Source organism: Prinia subflava, chromosome 6 (genome assembly GCF_021018805.1).
Source record: "Prinia subflava isolate CZ2003 ecotype Zambia chromosome 6, Cam_Psub_1.2, whole genome shotgun sequence".
Lineage (NCBI taxonomy): Eukaryota > Metazoa > Chordata > Aves > Passeriformes > Cisticolidae > Prinia > Prinia subflava.
Genome location: NC_086252.1, coordinates 15099732 through 15116107, shown reverse-complemented (window position 1 = coordinate 15116107; position 16376 = coordinate 15099732). Strand labels below are relative to the sequence as shown.

Genomic DNA, 16376 nt, shown 5'->3' with positions numbered 1-16376 from the left:
GATGGGCCATATTCCCCCAAGTAGCATCCTACACCACCCCTTATTTTACATAAATCTAATGTAGATGGAATACACATAACCAATACTTCAAAGGCTTTTAAAGTCTCAGAATTGGAATAAAATTAATTAGAACAAGGGTGTCTACAGATTTTTCAGCCTGTGGCTCTTTATGGAGGGATTTAGCAAAACTCTATTAGCATTATTATCCATAAAAACAAAATAAGGAAGGTGGCAAGAAGCATGAAAGTAAAAGCTATTTATCTAAATATTTAAATTTTGTGCTAGCCACTTGAGCTTGTGGAAGCCTTAAAACTCAGCACAGAATATGCTGAGTTGAAAGGGATCCACAGGGATCATCACATCCAGCTCCTGGCCTTGCTCAGCAGCATCACACCATGATGCTGCCAAGAATCACACCATGTGCCTGAAAGCCTTACCCAAATGCCTCTTGAACCCTGTCAGGCTTAGTGCTGTGACCACATCCCTGGGCAGCCTGCTCTGGCGGCCAAACACCCCCTGGGTGAAGAACCTTTTTTATATCTGACCTAAACCTCCCCAACATAATTTCAGGCCACTCCCTTGAGTCCTGTCACTGGTCATCACAGAGAAGAGATTAGTATCTGCCCCTCCTCTTCCCCTCAGGATAAAGTTGTAACTGCAGTGTGGTCTTTCTCAGTCTCCTTGTCTCCAGGCTGAACAGACTAAACGATTTCAGCTGCTCTTCATACAGCTTCTACTCCAGACCCTTTGCATCCTATGGCCTCCTCTGGATGGTCTTTAATAGCTTAATATCTTTCTTACATTGTGGTATAAATTTCAAAAAAACCTAAACATTAACTTCTAAGACATATATAGCTTTTTGTTTGTGCATCAAGTTTTTTATGTGATAAAAAAATGTGATTGCCAATGGCTGTTATCTTATAAACCCTATCTTTTTGACAAACACATAAAAAACATTTTTTAATGTAACCTTCTTTCCGCCCTTATCCCATGCATGAACGTGGATGCCTTTCCTTGGTCCAGGATGGTGGTGTGCCCAGGGAGCACTCGGGGAGCAGGCAGCACAGCAATCTGCCCCGCGCTGCAGGGACGCGGAGGCTCCGCGCTCGCTGAGCTCCACCGCAGCACGGAGCGCTCACCCAGCACTGCCACGGCACGGATGATCCCTGATGCCACCCACAGCACCACAAACCAAACTGGCATGCTGGTGCTGTGGATCTGCCCGCTGCAGATTAACCTGGTTGCTCGCCAGAGGCTCTCACTCACTGACTGCTGGTGATGTTGAATGTGCTGCACGCTCGATGGGACTGGGCAGTCCTCTCCTGTCATATAGAGTGAAGCTACTGGAAATCTGTTGTATCACAGATTTATTATCTGCCCTGCATTTTGATATTAAGGATTAATGTGGCTATCATTACAAGTGAGAAGTTAAGTTTGCCAATTAACATTTATAAATCATTGAAATGTGGAGTCACTTAATTAAACATAAGCAGTTTTTGAAATTAATGTTCTAATTAATAAATCACTCAGGAGAAAAGGAAAATCACCACTTAAAAAAAATCACCTTATAATAGTTTCATTTAATCTTCTACCATTCAATTAAATGAAAGTGAGATGATGGAAAGGAAAAAAGGTGTTGTGGAGAAAAACAGCATTCAGTCCCAAGTGGTTGTAACAGTGACCCCCCCAGTCTTCCCTTTGCAACAACCTGGATCAAGGGCAGACCTACTCCTGTCACTAAAATGTGATGATCTACAAGAAGAACACCTAGAAAGACAGGCAATACATGGAGCAGAAAACAGCCCCCTTTAAATTCTTTTAAATGGGGAACCCCCTCATCATAGCACATCCCAACATTCATTGATAGTTCCCAAGAATGCACACACATCTTCCTGTGTTCCCCAGCTGTTATATCTGAATCACAGAAAACTTTACTGTATTTTTTGCTTTTTATAAAAGACAGAAAAATGACAGCTAACATAGAAATTTCAGTGTGAATAGCCATGTTGCTCCTCTTTTTCCTTTCTATGTCATCCTCCCAGCCCTAGCAGCCACAAGTGCTCACTTCTCCACCCCAGGAGTCAGCAAGCACTCTGGACATCCCCTTAACCTTCTACCCCTCTATCCTCCATACAAGAAGCTGCAGAAGTAGAGAAGTCTTCTTCTTGGAAGAAGTATAGAGAATGCTAATAATGTCCTGATAGATGTATGAGGTATCTCAGAATACTCAACTAAGTCTAATTTGTGAAACAGGAAAAAAAGGTAATGTCATGTGTTTGCTACCCTCTGCTTGTTTGAGGCAGCATTCCATTGAAAATGTCTGACCTTGATTATAAGAGTACTGTCTGAATCCACTGGACATCAACAGAGGTGCAAAAACACTATTAAAAACCCAATGGTTTCTTACCCATTTCATAAATTTTGCAGTTTGAAGTTTCAAAGTACAATGCATTCTCTAAAATTTCCTGCCTTAGAAAATAAATGAGATAAGCATTTTATAAGATAAGAAATCTCTGTTCTTGTTAGAAAGGTGGAATGTAAAGATTGACAAAGAGTTGTATCTGATCTCTCAAACATCTTTTTTGTTGGTCAGCCATCTAAAGACCCACAAGTACAGCTACATCACAACTGCCTTCTGCCAAGACTGAAAGACAAAAGATGCAGCTTTTCCTACTGCATTCTTCATCCAGGAGATGGGGAATTTCTCTAAGGCACTTAAAATTTAAGTTGAGCTTTAATACAAACCTGGTGTAAAAAATACATGTAAAAAGATAAAATGTCAGTTATTAGACAACTTCAAATGCTGTGAAAATAATTTTAGTGTAAATATTTTGATTTAGAGCCCTAAACCAACCATCTGTTATTTCTGATGGAAAAAACCTGTCAACAATAAAAGCATGGAGCCGTGGAATGTGGAAATCTAGAGTAAGTGGGAGTTCTCCATAAAAAGGTTTTTTGAGAAATATGCCAAGTCATATACTCACGTCTAAGCTAAGCATTATAAGCACTTCAATGTTGCTGCTCAGACAATGCCATACTTCTGGCACAATACTGCAAGGCTTACTGACATTAAAGCATTAATGAGTTTCACATTTTAAGTAAAAGTGAGGAAAATAAGTGTCATTATATCCTTGATTATTCTTATTACCCTAACACCTCAAAGCTTATTCTAACTATAAGAAAACTCAGAAAATAAAATGAAGATGCACAGTTTCTTCCTCTTCTTTGATAGCATCTATTCCTCATTGCTTGGGCATATTGCCTATGATACTGTGTTGCAATTCCCAGGTAGTACACATGGTCATCTTGTGATCAAATATTTACAATCTAAAAATATATTCTGACATTTTAGCGATTTGCTGGCTGCTCCACTTGTCTAGCAGCTACAGTCAGGAGACTGATCTTCCTGATCAAGAGAATGACACAGTCCCACGACTACTGCAGTTGGCAAATTCCATCTACTTAAGCTTAACTCTTAGATTCACACTATGTTTGGTACAAAGGATGTGGTTTACAAAGTAACAATCATATTAGGTGCCCAAATAATGGGAACAAATATTAATAGCATAATTACTTATTCAAAAAGAAAATGTTAGATATTTCTGTTTTGAAAGTTTACCTTATTCTCCAGTAACAAATGGCTATATAATTGTAAATATATATATTTAAATTATTATAAAATTCTCCAAGTTCAACTAAAATATATTCTTCAAACAATTTTCTAGTAGATCCCAAATAGCTGATATCAAGAAGTTGATATTTGTTGGTATGCTTCTATTTGATGTTTTAGGATACTACCACTTCTACACAGGCCTGAAGAAACTGTCCTATGCTGGTGGTTTGTACAATGCCTTATTTCAATATTTTACATTGCTGTTGATGTTTGACAGGGAGATACCAGACACTGCTGCAGCTTCACCCTGGACAGCTTCATTAGGCTGGCTGGTGCTCTGTGATGAAGCATTACCATTCAGTGGGTCTGCATTCTGTGTCTCTTGCTGGGCATCGCTGAGATCTTTCTGGTTCGGATCAGAGTTAGTGCATTTTTCTGAGCTGGATTCATCACTCAGAGGAGTGTCCAAAGAGACTACTTGTAGGACGATGGATCTGGGAGGACAGCTTGTACCATCACTTCCCTGACTACTCTCATTTTGTGTCCTTGTTGCCTCTTCCTGTAACTGTGCATCTGTGGAATTTCTGCTTTGGTCTTTTTCCTGTTCACCAACATTTTTCACAAGTTCTTCTACAAAGAGGGAACAAAATAGGTGAATTAGATAAGAAGGATATGCCACAATTGTTTGATTTCAGAGTAGTGACAGATAGAGCTGCACACAGGAACAGTGTGAACATCAGTTTCTGCACGAGGCCATGCCCACTGTGTTCAATATGGGTCAGATTCTGCTCCTGATTGCACGGCTGCAGCTGAGCTGTAGCTGTCCTCTTTCTGGTTTGATGTCTAATATGCACCTCTTTTTTGGCCACCATACAGAGCAAGGAGCATCATCAGGCAACAGTAACCTGAAGGATGGGAGCAGGAGGACCTCTTGCTGCAGGCATGTCCCTCTGCAGTGGCGTTCACCAACACAGGACCAGGAAGAGCAGAGCTCATCATTTCTGCCAGACAGAGGGCATGGAGGGGAATGCCTTGCTGGGCATGGGGCAGGCACCCGAATTGAGGGGAAGCCCTGAAGGAAATTAGCCTGCCAGCCTGGAAAAGTCCAAATCATCAAGTTTGGAACAAGCTGGAACAAGCTATAAGGGTTATGCATGTGCTGTCCAGTACTGCTGCCTTTTTGGCTAAAGGCACACCTACAACAGGAAGGAAAGGGCATGGGGGAAACTGCACTTCAGGGGACAGCAGCAACAGGGAAAATAATGTTTGTGGAAGGCTCTACTCCTTGCTCTATTGCAGAGACTTGGAGAACAGTACAAATGAAATGGCCCAGAGTAAAAGGAGAAAGAACAGAACAGGACAGAGAGGTGGCTCCAGGAATAACTAGATGAAAAAGAAACAGAGAATGGAAAACTTGTGATGGGAGATGAAGAGTCCAACAAAAAATAAATGTACCATCTTCATGGAGAGCCTATTCTCTTGGTGTTATAATCTGTATTTCATAAATTTAGATTTTAGAATCTACATACTAGTATAGGAGACACAAAATACTGTCAATTTAAAAAGTCAAAGCATGTTTTATAGTTTGAACAATATGGGCATAAAACAGCTGCATGATATTGTATAAAATTTCTAATTTGGATGTTAGAAATTATTAACCCAGCACTGAGATCCTTATTGAGTTCAACTGGCAGCTCCCAGAAACTGACTGTGAGTGGTCAGTGCAAATCCAGGCCACAAGTGATGGCACATGACAACTGAAAGAAAACCCAGATTGTAAGCACATCTTTATTGCTGTCAGCATTTGGCACCACCTCACTTTTCTAAATCCAGAAAAAAGTTCTGCCTAAAGCACAATTTGGTTTATGAAATGGAATGGAAGGGAACACCTTCAAATCTGAATTGATGTGCAGAAGCATGGAATTGTTCATTTCCTTGTTTCGTCATTTATTATTTCTAGCATCTGGGGTTTTTTTAAATCAAGAACTCTAACATTTCAGAAATTTCTAAATAGTTAAATGATCTTTCCTGACCTTTGGAGTCCTGCTTAGTTTGGATTACAAATCTTCTGAAATTTGCACCGGTAGTCTTTTTCTACAGACTTCAATGTAGCTCATACAAAGAAGAGGTTGGGCTAAAGCCATAGAGAAATATGCACATGGAACTTGATGCAAGTTATGTTCAGTCTAGAGACATTATTTAAAGTATCTGTCATTCATGATATAACCTACCTACATAAGGCTTTTTTCCCCTAAGAGATTTGTGTGCCATAGTCGCCTCCAAATGGCACAACCGCAGCATTTTTCCTTAGCTTCATAAAAAAAGGAAATTCAAAGATAAAATATTTCACATGCTGTTCAGATGCATCAGTAAGTTAAAAAAGCAAAGCTGAATTATGAGCACACATAAAACTAATATTTATGTAGCTCATGCTGGTGAGATTTTTAACCAAAAAAGCTAGTAACAAGAGAGTATTTTTCTCAGTGAATGTTGTTTTGTGACTGTTCTAGCCAGAATTCAGGTGTGTCTTGGTGTAACTGGATGGCCGACATTTTATTCGTATATTACAAAGCTCAGAATATTCATACATACAAAACCCACTACTATTTTTTTTTTGTTCATAAAGCTGAATATCCAAATGTAAAATCGTTTTTATTCATTCCCTAACAAACTTAAACTGAATGATTAAGAGTTTAATTAAGATTAAGAGTTTAATTATAACAACTCTGATGACCTGTTCTTGACTTATGCCATGATGGTCTCCAATTTTCTATGCCCTGGAGAAGGTCTCAAATTCGTCTGTTTAAGGACAATTAAACCAAAACCAAACTCTAACTCGGGACTAACTGATGGATGGAGCTCTGAAATGAAGTATCTCTGCACCAAGATACACTTGGTAATATACCAGATAGAAGTTATGCCTTTTGCACTTAAACTGGTGTGAGACTACAGGACCGGCACCAAGAGTGGCTGGTGGGAGTGACAGGGACCGAGAAGCCAGAAGTACAAAATCCTCTGTGATGATGTCACAAGTGTCATTAAGATTCCCCTCTGTTTTCTTAGTATTAAGTCTCTCACCTGCTGGAGGTCTGACTCTGTGCTCTGACTTGCTTTGTTTCACTCACTGCCAGAAAGATGAAAAATTCTGGATTCTTATGGTATGTCAGCCACTTGTGGAATATCCTAAATGTGCTGGAAAAATATAGATTTCTGCTTTCTATAACAGCTAATAATTGTACTTTATATTACATAGGACCTTTATATTGCTATATAATACTTGTATACCTATGCAGTATTTGTGATTCTCTATAATTTCTGCCATCCTTTATCACTCTCATGAAACAGAATTACCTAGCAATCTAAATGAGGCTGAGACTGGGACAGTGACCATACAACTAGAATTCAAGCAGGCTACTGCTTAACCAATCCTACTAGTGTAAGAGAAATGGAGCTGCCAGATGTCTGACCCCCACTGCTGTGCAGGAAGAATTGTAATAAATTCAGTGGCAGTTCCTGCCTCCAGCCAGCCAAAAAAGGCCAGGACCCTCTGAGGGCAGTGGGCCAGGCTGCTGCCCCTCATTCTGCACTGGGCTTCTGGGAAGAGCAAGCTCCCCTTCCCATGGGCACATTACCACGGCCAGCCAGAGATGGAAATGGAGTATGTTAAATGAATCACGTAATCTGGCATTTGCAACAGTCTCAACATTCAGTAAGAATAAATAGATTAATGAGATATAAAAGATTAAACATCCACCCACCTTGGCCCTCAGAAAATGTTTTGGGGTTGGGGTGTGTCAGTTAGGCACTGAAGAGCTCAGGCATGGTCACACCATTCAGACAAAGGCAGGCAGGAGTGCATTGTGCAGTGCAGTCAACTCAGGCTATGTGTTGTTGTTGCTACTGGCTTTGCTCTCTCTGCTCTAATTTTGCAGCACTTCCAGGAGCCAGGCCTGTTTATGTATTTTTCAGCTGTTGGGTTTGTTTTCTTTACAAGAATCCAAGTGTTATTCAGCAAAATTTATGTGAATTCCTTTATAAAGTAAATGGCTTCTCCTAATTGGTCTGTTAGGGGTGACTCGAGTTTATCCCTCTCTTCTGCATTTCTGTGCTGTTTCTGAAATCCTGTCTTAAAGCACAGTCCTTTTTGAGAAGGAACAATGGCATTTGACACATAAACATGATAGAAATGGTGTCTTTCTTCCCTTGTGTTAGGCTGGACTATTGGCAAAACAGCTGTAATGCAATATTTTGTTTGGAAAACTGGTAGGATCATAAGACAATAGCCAAATTTCAGAATAGCTGAAAAATCCTGGTACTCAGTAATTTCATATTTGCAGAAAATGTGTTAACAAGTGAAGGCAACTCCTTTCTTCTCCTCTTTTAATTGGATTATATTCTTTTTTCATTAAGTCACTGGAGGGGGTTTGTTTTGTTTTTCACTTAACATATGTTAGAAAACTCAATTGATTTCGAGTTCCTTTTTTTATTGTTTGATGGAGTGAATGGGAGCAATGAATCCCCATCAGTCCAATGAAAGACTACAATGTCCATGAAACACTGAAACTGTCACAAGACTCAATCTCTAGCCCCCAGCTGTAGGACTCTGTGGTGTCCCCAAAGTACCACAGAGGCCCTGGAGGTCCTGGATAATCAACTACAACACTGCTTTCCACCAGCCTGTTTGTTACTGCTCATGTGTGCAGCAACACCTCCAGGACATGGTCCAAGTGGTGAGGAAGCTTTGCTACATTTTGGGACTTTCTCTTCTGCATGTGTCCATCAAATTTCCTTTCCTCACCTTTCTGCAGTACACAAAAGAGCATCAAACTGCTCTGACCTGCACAGTACATGGCTTATAAATTACCTTCCTGTTTACAGCAACTGCATCACTTGAGCATGTTTTGATTTAACAGGAATGGAGAGGAAAACCCCAAAGCCATGTGCAAGCAGGACACCTCAAACCAACTAATGGCAGTGACTGTAAACCCCAGTAAAACAAATATCTGCTCAATCACACCACTATTTTCATTGGCTGTGTTGAAAATAAGCTACAATTCTTTACCCTTAAAGCAAGACATGATGACATGAAAGTTTTAACAATTAGGAAACTACTGAATTAGAGAGGAAAGCTGTGAATCTTCACTAAGAATTAAATTATTTGACGACTCTGTAATGAAGAATGCTGCTGGATTTTCTGGACTCTCTGTGTACACTATGACAAACTTTGATTTTTAGGTTTGTCTGCCTTTTTTTTTTACTGTAAAACAAAATTCCAGAAAGCAGTGACAAAAGACCCAAACCAGGACAACATGGGAAGGAAGTGTACCTTTCCAGAAGACATACTCTCGCATCAGCCATTTTAAAGAGAAAATGAAAAGACCAGGACAGAGCATCAAAATTTTGCAGAGAAGGAGAGGACTGAACGTGGTGCCTCTGGAATTACCAAGTAAGTTTAAAGACACCTCCAAAAGTTCCCAAACAACTGTGATTCTCCCCAACCAACCTGCCATTTCCAAACCCAAGAAAATATTGCGGTAACCCACAAAGTTATTTAGATACTGGTTCCTTCCACTTTCAACTCCTCACACAAATGTCATCACAGTTATAGAGGTATATGAAACCACTGGAAACCAGCATTAATGTTATAGCATTATTAGCTAATTAAATCAAAACTTTTCACTAAAGGATTTGGTTAAAAATAATTTGTGAGTTTATGATTTCCTAGGGTTGCTACCTCCACCTTTTACTCCTCTTTTGCTGTTTAGCTGTAAGCACAGGGGCTTGGATGCTGGAACTTCTGGGACAGGGAATGGAAGGGACATACTGCTGTGAGCCTGCAAGAGGGAGCAGGTGCTTTAAGTGATGTAGATTGCCATGAGCAGAGATGGGTCAGCTCTCTGATGTGTACTCCAGGGAGATACAAAACAGGTTCCATTAGTAGGTCAGTTACCATTCCTTAGTCTGTGATTTACCAGGTATTGCCAAAACCAAACAATTCTTCCTACTCTTGGCTCAACCCACTCCTTGCACTTACTCAGACCATGCTGAAAAATTCTCCTTTTCCCACTTAACACATTTCTGAATTAGCTCAAAAACTGCATATGACCTAAGCATTTTAGTACTGTAATTAACATCACTGTCACTGATACTAGATGGGGCTCCTCTAGCCTCCCGGATTGATTATTTTCCAACAGATTAAAACCGTCCATTAGGGTAGATTTCATGTGCCAAACTGTCAGTCAGCTTCTGTGACTGTCACACACATCCTCCCACGGCCCGCCCTTCCTAGCGGCTGCTAAGTCACATTAACATGCTATCAGATCATCACTCTCAGATTCTCACATTTCAGCAGCTGCTACTCTTTTCTTGTTAGTGAGTCTGCAGAGAAAATCTTTCAGACAAAGTGGAACTGAACCCTGTGGTTATTGTGACTGGAAGTATGTGGAACTGAAAGTGCCCGAGGGGAGCCTGCAGGTGCCATGCACAGGTCTTTCAGAAGAGACATTTGTTATTCAAAATTGCTGCCCATGGGGAAAAAAAAAAGCTGATCTCTACTCCAAAGATGCAATAGCTGTTATTTTGTCACATTTTTACCATCAAAATTAAGCAGAGGCCAGTGTGAGACTCCTTCAGGCTCACATATTTTTCATCCTACCTTGACGAGGTCAGTCATCCCAGGCTTGCACTTTTGAGCCATTCAGCCTGGTGCACTGCCAAAAGTGTTGAGGATAAAATTTGTCCCTGATGTCTTTCCATTCAGATAATGCAAACTTGGGTCAGACCCTGTAACACTTAATTCTTTAGAAGAGTTACATAAGTACAAGATAAAAACAATAAGTTTGTAATACAACTACTGCTGTATTATCCTGAAGATGGGCCCATTTGATTGGCAGCTGGACCCTTGGTGTGTTGTTCTGCATACCCTTGTGTTGTTATATGACCTCAGGTGAGTGTCCTGAGCTGCCTGTGCCACTTTCTGTTCACTATGAACTGAAAATAATGACACTTTTTTATCCCTCTAACTTTATTTACAATGGTACCTACTGAAGAGATTAAAGCACGTAAATCAGCAAGCATGATTACTAGTCCATACCCTTACATTCTGTTAAGAGCACCTGAGCTTGCCAAGCATAGTCCAACTTTATTAGTAAATCTTTGGAACATTTTTATAGAACAAACTAAGTGTGAATAAAGCAATAAACATTGTATTTTTAAAATTTTTAATAATTGTGTTATAATTATGTTCTAAGAAGTGCACTGTGAAGGATCTTACACAGTAGTTAAAATCTTTCCTGACACGTTTTGTGTCTCTTACGGCTTTCTCAGGAGGTCAATAACTTTCAGACCTTAAAATCCACTTAGAACACATATTCACTAGTAAAAGAACCTCTCACATACATCTGAACACATTTACTGTCCATTTGCTGCAATACACTAATTGCAAACAGCAGCAGCCATCAACAGTATGTGTTGAAAAAAGGACAGGATGGAATAGTATCTTTATCACTGTGTTGAGTTGAACAGAGACAGATTATCTGGTGATTGGAGCTTGGAATATTAATTAAACATCAAGGCTTTCAAATTAGAATCCCAGATGTTTGATCATTATGGTAATTCCCTGTTAACAGCATTCCCTGAAAGGCCTGAGAAACATTCCTCTAATTCTCCAGTGGTGAAAGGTTGAAGACCCTTAGGCTATAGAGCACTGAGCTCCTCTGCATCAATTACACAAGACACGGCCTTTTTAGCAAAGTGGAGCCATCCTATTTACTGAGCCTTCTGCTAAGGAGGCTTTCAAACAGCTGCCTAGGTACATAAACACTTTCCTTACTAACACAGGCCTTCCAAAAACAAAGCACACTGTTCCTGTACAAGCTGCTTGCTCTGAATCAAGTGTCAACAGCAACTATCTTTTCAGGGAGAGGTAGCAGCAGCGTCTCCAGGAAAGCTTCCCTGTCAACAATGCTGTCAGTGAGAATTAGTCTTTTCCTCTGGACTGCCTGGCTCTTGCTAAGGGGGCCCTTGCTCCAGCCAAAGTGTCTCCCACCAGTGCTGTATGCGTAACCTTATCCTGAAAAGCTGGCATGAGTTCAGGTCATCCTCAGGAAATTACACACAATGTTGCTAGTTTCCTTTCTGTATTCCTCGTGCATCTGGAGTACTATATTTTATACAGACAACTTCTCCTGAGCCTGTGAACTAAACTGGGAACAATATCTGGTGCTTGCAGAGCCCATTGACAAGAATGCAGATGGTTCCTTTAACAGCACAAGCTCTGTTTGTCATAGTCAGCTCAGAAGTGTGTTTGAAGATCTGCACTGAGAGCCAGCCTGTTTACTGCCACAGCACGGTCCTCATCCGTGTGACCTCCTCAGTGCATTCAGCAATCTGCGACTTGTCATGAATGATCTTGCTAGGAACAATGATAGCACTTCTTTCACCTGGCAGTGATTTATCTCTGACATCTCTTCTCTCAGTACATGCTCCTACTAACATGAATAAAACACAACTTCATACATATGCCCAAAGCAGCCTAAAGATTTTTCATCAAGCATGGAGTCAGAGAAGGTAGTATGAGATCTGGACAGGATGGGACTAATCATCTGAAGTTCAAAGGCTCAGGTTATTCACTTACAAGCTTAGTCAAACTTGGTCAATATGAAAAGAATTTCAAGCGGAAGGAGGATGTATTGCAATATTTTTTATTCTTTACTAGATGTTCATTTTGCACAGCCTGATTAAGGATTTTCAGCCTTTGCAGGGTACAGCTTCAGAGCAGATATACTGGACCAGTTGAAGAATACTCCCTTTTCCATTAAGTGACAAGGATTATGTACTACCTCAGAAAGTGCTCTGTAGAAAGCTATTCTTACTTAACAAAAAACTCTTTGACAGCAGTCCTTAGGGCCAGGTATGGACTACGGATGCAGAAATTCTGTTTGAAACTAATGGAAAATATAATTTCAAAAAATATATAATACACCTCACAGCTGTTAATTAAAAAAAAACAACAAAAAAACCCACCCACCTTACTATCTGTTTACTAACAAAATATAAATGTGTACTCAAAGGTACTTACATTATTCACAAGGTTCCCTCTACAGGCTAATCATGCACCCTGAAGGTCTCTATGCCATGCTCCAGTCAACAGCAGACACTGCTGCAAGTATCCTCTTTGTGGCAGCAGATTTCTATAAATCTTTTCCTCACAGAGTGGTTCGAAAAACAGATTCAGCCACAATCACACAGAAACAATCTTGTTCATCAGGCTCTGGCCCCAACACCAGCTATTTCCACTTAACCGTTAGCTTCCCTCATGTATGGTTTACTGCAATTCCATAATTCTGGTCAGGAAGTACTTAGACATGCTTCATTACTCAAGTTGATGGAAGAAAAGGAGGTTAGGACAACCACAATCTCAACAAAATCCATAGAGTCTTGAACATTAACATCTCTGTTTGTCAGAGTACAAAGCATGCCCAGAATTTCCTGGATTTTGCTGTGCCTCACATTGATATTGACTGCAATCTCACCCAACATAATTTTTAAATCTCTTGCTGCAAGTAGCTTTGTCTTTTCAATGCCTGTCAACAGTCCAATAAAATTGGGCTAAATATATCAGTAATTTATGGAGCACAACAAAGCACTGGGAATGGGGGGGAAGCAGTGCCCTTTGGTAGGACTGTACACCTCCAGAACAACACATCAAAAAGTTCATGCACCAGAACCAAACTGGTTAGTTCTATGGAACTGGAAATGGCAAACTTCCAGACAAGTTCTCCATTATGCCACATTGAAGGACCTTTCATGTCACCAGCTCAGGGCTGCTTGATTTTCACAGGCTGTAGCTAAGTGGCCTTGGGCACTCTGATGGTCTTCTATTATTACTGACCACTGCAAATTAGCAGGTTTTTTCCACCAGCCATTATTAACTGGGCAACACCAAAGGAAGCAATTGGTTCTATATCATGAAGAAGGGACAATATTAATGGAATCCTCTCCTCAGATGCCCCTTCCACCTGACTCTTTCAAATCTTTGTCACAAAAGATGTATGGAAGCTTATTCTTAATATCCTCCTAATGAGAATATTCATTTGCAATTTAGCACTAAATTAGATTTTATCACTGTTCAGCACTGTTCTGTCCTGTCTGACACCTCTTTGGGAAAAAAGATGTTGATTTGGATGATGGGATGAAAAACAAAGCTGGCACTGGGTTCCAGGATCTCTTCCCAGCTGTCAGTGTCAGGTCACATACAGCAAGACCTGTCTTAGCAGTGAAATGTTATGCTGAAATATTCCAGGTACTTACTAGGAAATAACACACATTCGATAAAATATTCCCAACTGGCATTCACTTGACCTGGATCAAAGCTATAAACCCTTTTCAACAATTATCACGCAGGTGACTGAAAAACACTTTTTGACAAACTGAAAACAAAAGTTTTTTGTTTTGAAAAATAAACTCAGGTAACTGTAATTTCAGATAATTTTCAAGTATGGCTTATGAACTGAGATACTCAATGCAGGTTTGGCTTTATTCACTATCTACTGGCAAATGAAGAGTCGCTTGTGGCTCGCTTGGGCCTCATGCATGCAGTGATTGCCCAGATCTTTAGATCCACTGGGTCATTTAAATAATTGCCTACAGCATAGTCCCAAGAAGCTTGCAATATAGAATTTTGTTCCATACAATGGGGAACAAATAGCATTTCTAATAGCAAAGTACAACTTTTATGCTTCTGAAGAAATGTGGCAGCACACACCACTTTGAATTGTTGATTTTGGCATTTAAAGCAGATGTCAGTATCAGTTCCAATTAAAAGTGCAAGAATGCACTTTTCCAAACCAGACCTCTAAAGATAAGCTGTGCAGCACAGAGCTTTATTGCATAGGCTATACTATGATTTACTCTCATCCCCTAACCACCTACACCTCTTTACCTCCTGGGAGAGCAAAACAGGAGCATCTAAAACAAACAGTAAGACATGAAATATATAAGTACAAGACAACTATGTATTTTACAGATTGATAAAAATTAAAAAATGAAAGCAGGTGAGATCTTAGGGAGTGACCTATAAACACATTCCACCTTAACATATCATACCTTCTGCTGCTAATTCTTTCCATCTTTCTTTGTTTGCTTGAATGATCTTCATCAAGTTGTCCTTGAAGGCCCTTAGGTCTACAGTTGCTAGAGAATTTTCTACGTGAGCTCCTCCATCACCTGTACTTTTAAACCCAGGTCGTCTTTGTGCTTCAGCATTGCTTACTGCTCCCAAACTATTCTGGCTGGACAAGGGAAAAAACCCAAATCATAAACACAGTCAGGCAATCCTAATAATACACAAGCAGTTCATGTCAATCAAGTTGCTGAGGAACTAACCTAAAAAAATGGTTTTTATCAGAGTGTGCCTAAGGTACAAGATGCCTTGCCAACCATTTTCCAGGGAATTCTTGAAAAAAAGTCTCAGCTGAAAATTCATTACTTCGGATCCAATTCTTAAAAGAATGTTTACACAACCATTTTGGAGCAGCTTTTTAGCTGTGTTGTTGAATGGTGAATGGTATCTTCGGGTTTCACAGGAAAGACACCTGATTGTTATTTTTTGACCATTTAAAAAAAGGAAGACATGATGTATATGACAGGTAAGTTTTGCTTGAGCTGAAAATTCTCTTCAAGTTATAAATCTTCAAGTGTAGTCAAAGCAAGATTTAAGTGGCTTTAAAATCTGCTAAACTGAGACTGCAGCTACTTTACATCTACAGGTAAGTAGAAGTGAAGTTATCCATATGTCTATGTGCTGGGAAAGGCAGGGAGAAAGAATGAATGCTCTTTTTTTCCTTAGAATTAAAAAATAAGACCTATTTCAAACCTTGTGCGGGTACTCATGTATTAATAGGCTTTGTTTACTCAACTTTGCTGCATGGTTTATCTCACTGGTACCACAGAAAGATGTTAATATGCATACAGATGGGTTTCCATTAATCAGAAAATAATTGCACTGAACATGCCAACAAGAACTTCACAGGAAGAGTTAACTATCATTTCCATGTGCTCCAGAGATGTAAAATGGGATACAATGGAAAGAACAGGCCATAATTCTAATGTTTTCCAGGCACATCTCATGGTGTTCACGCAGTACTGTGTGTGCAATTTGCTGGCTCAGACTTTTCTGTATCATGCTGTAGGCTCTCCACTCTTCTCATTAGTGTAGCACTTGATTCCATACAAAGAAAAACATCCCTTTATCCTCCATGTCACATGAGGAAGTCTTGGTGGATCATAAGCCTTTTTTCATTTACCATTCAGTCATGAACATCAACCAAAAACCAAGCTTGAGGCTGCTAATCAGTTGCAGCTGCTAATCACTCATTTGTGAAGTATGTAAACAAACTTTTTTTCAGTAATACCTTAGTTTAACACTGCTCCCCAACACACTAAGAACACTATCATAAATGCATACTTCTAGTAACTTCTTCTTGTTTCTAGTAAGCAAAATATAGGAAAGAGCTTGGTTCACCCTTTGTTACTGAAATCTAACTAATGACCAGCAAATGAAAAAATTGCTTTGCAGAGTTATCATTTAATAACCTCAGTGAAAGCTCAAATTACAGTTTCAAAATGAAATTAAAATATGATAACAGAGGCAGTATTTGTAAAGGCAGTATCTGTTATTCAGCAATGCTTTCAGCAAGGAGTCACTCAGATTACACTGTGGTAGCTACTTTGCCTTGTAGGTACAGGAATTTCAATAGCCTGT

The 16376-nt window shown here is 39.8% G+C and overlaps 1 protein-coding gene across 6 annotated transcripts in view; it reads right to left on the bottom strand.

Moving 5' to 3' along the window:
* The window catches only part of PDE1A (phosphodiesterase 1A), a 201936-nt gene that overhangs the window by 5386 nt on the left and 180174 nt on the right, over positions 1–16376 (bottom strand). For 5 of the 6 annotated variants that reach the window (XR_010080762.1, XR_010080763.1, XM_063400399.1 and 2 more), the window contains 2 exons: positions 14720–14904; positions 3968–4243 (listed from right to left, as the gene is read on the bottom strand). Coding sequence is in view for 4 of the 6 variants with exons in the window: in XM_063400399.1 (XP_063256469.1) it covers positions 3968–4243; positions 14720–14904 (461 nt within the window). In the remaining 2 variants the exon portion in view is untranslated. The remainder of the gene's footprint in view (positions 1–3967; positions 4244–14719; positions 14905–16376) is intronic. The other variant, XM_063400401.1, reaches the window with a different exon arrangement.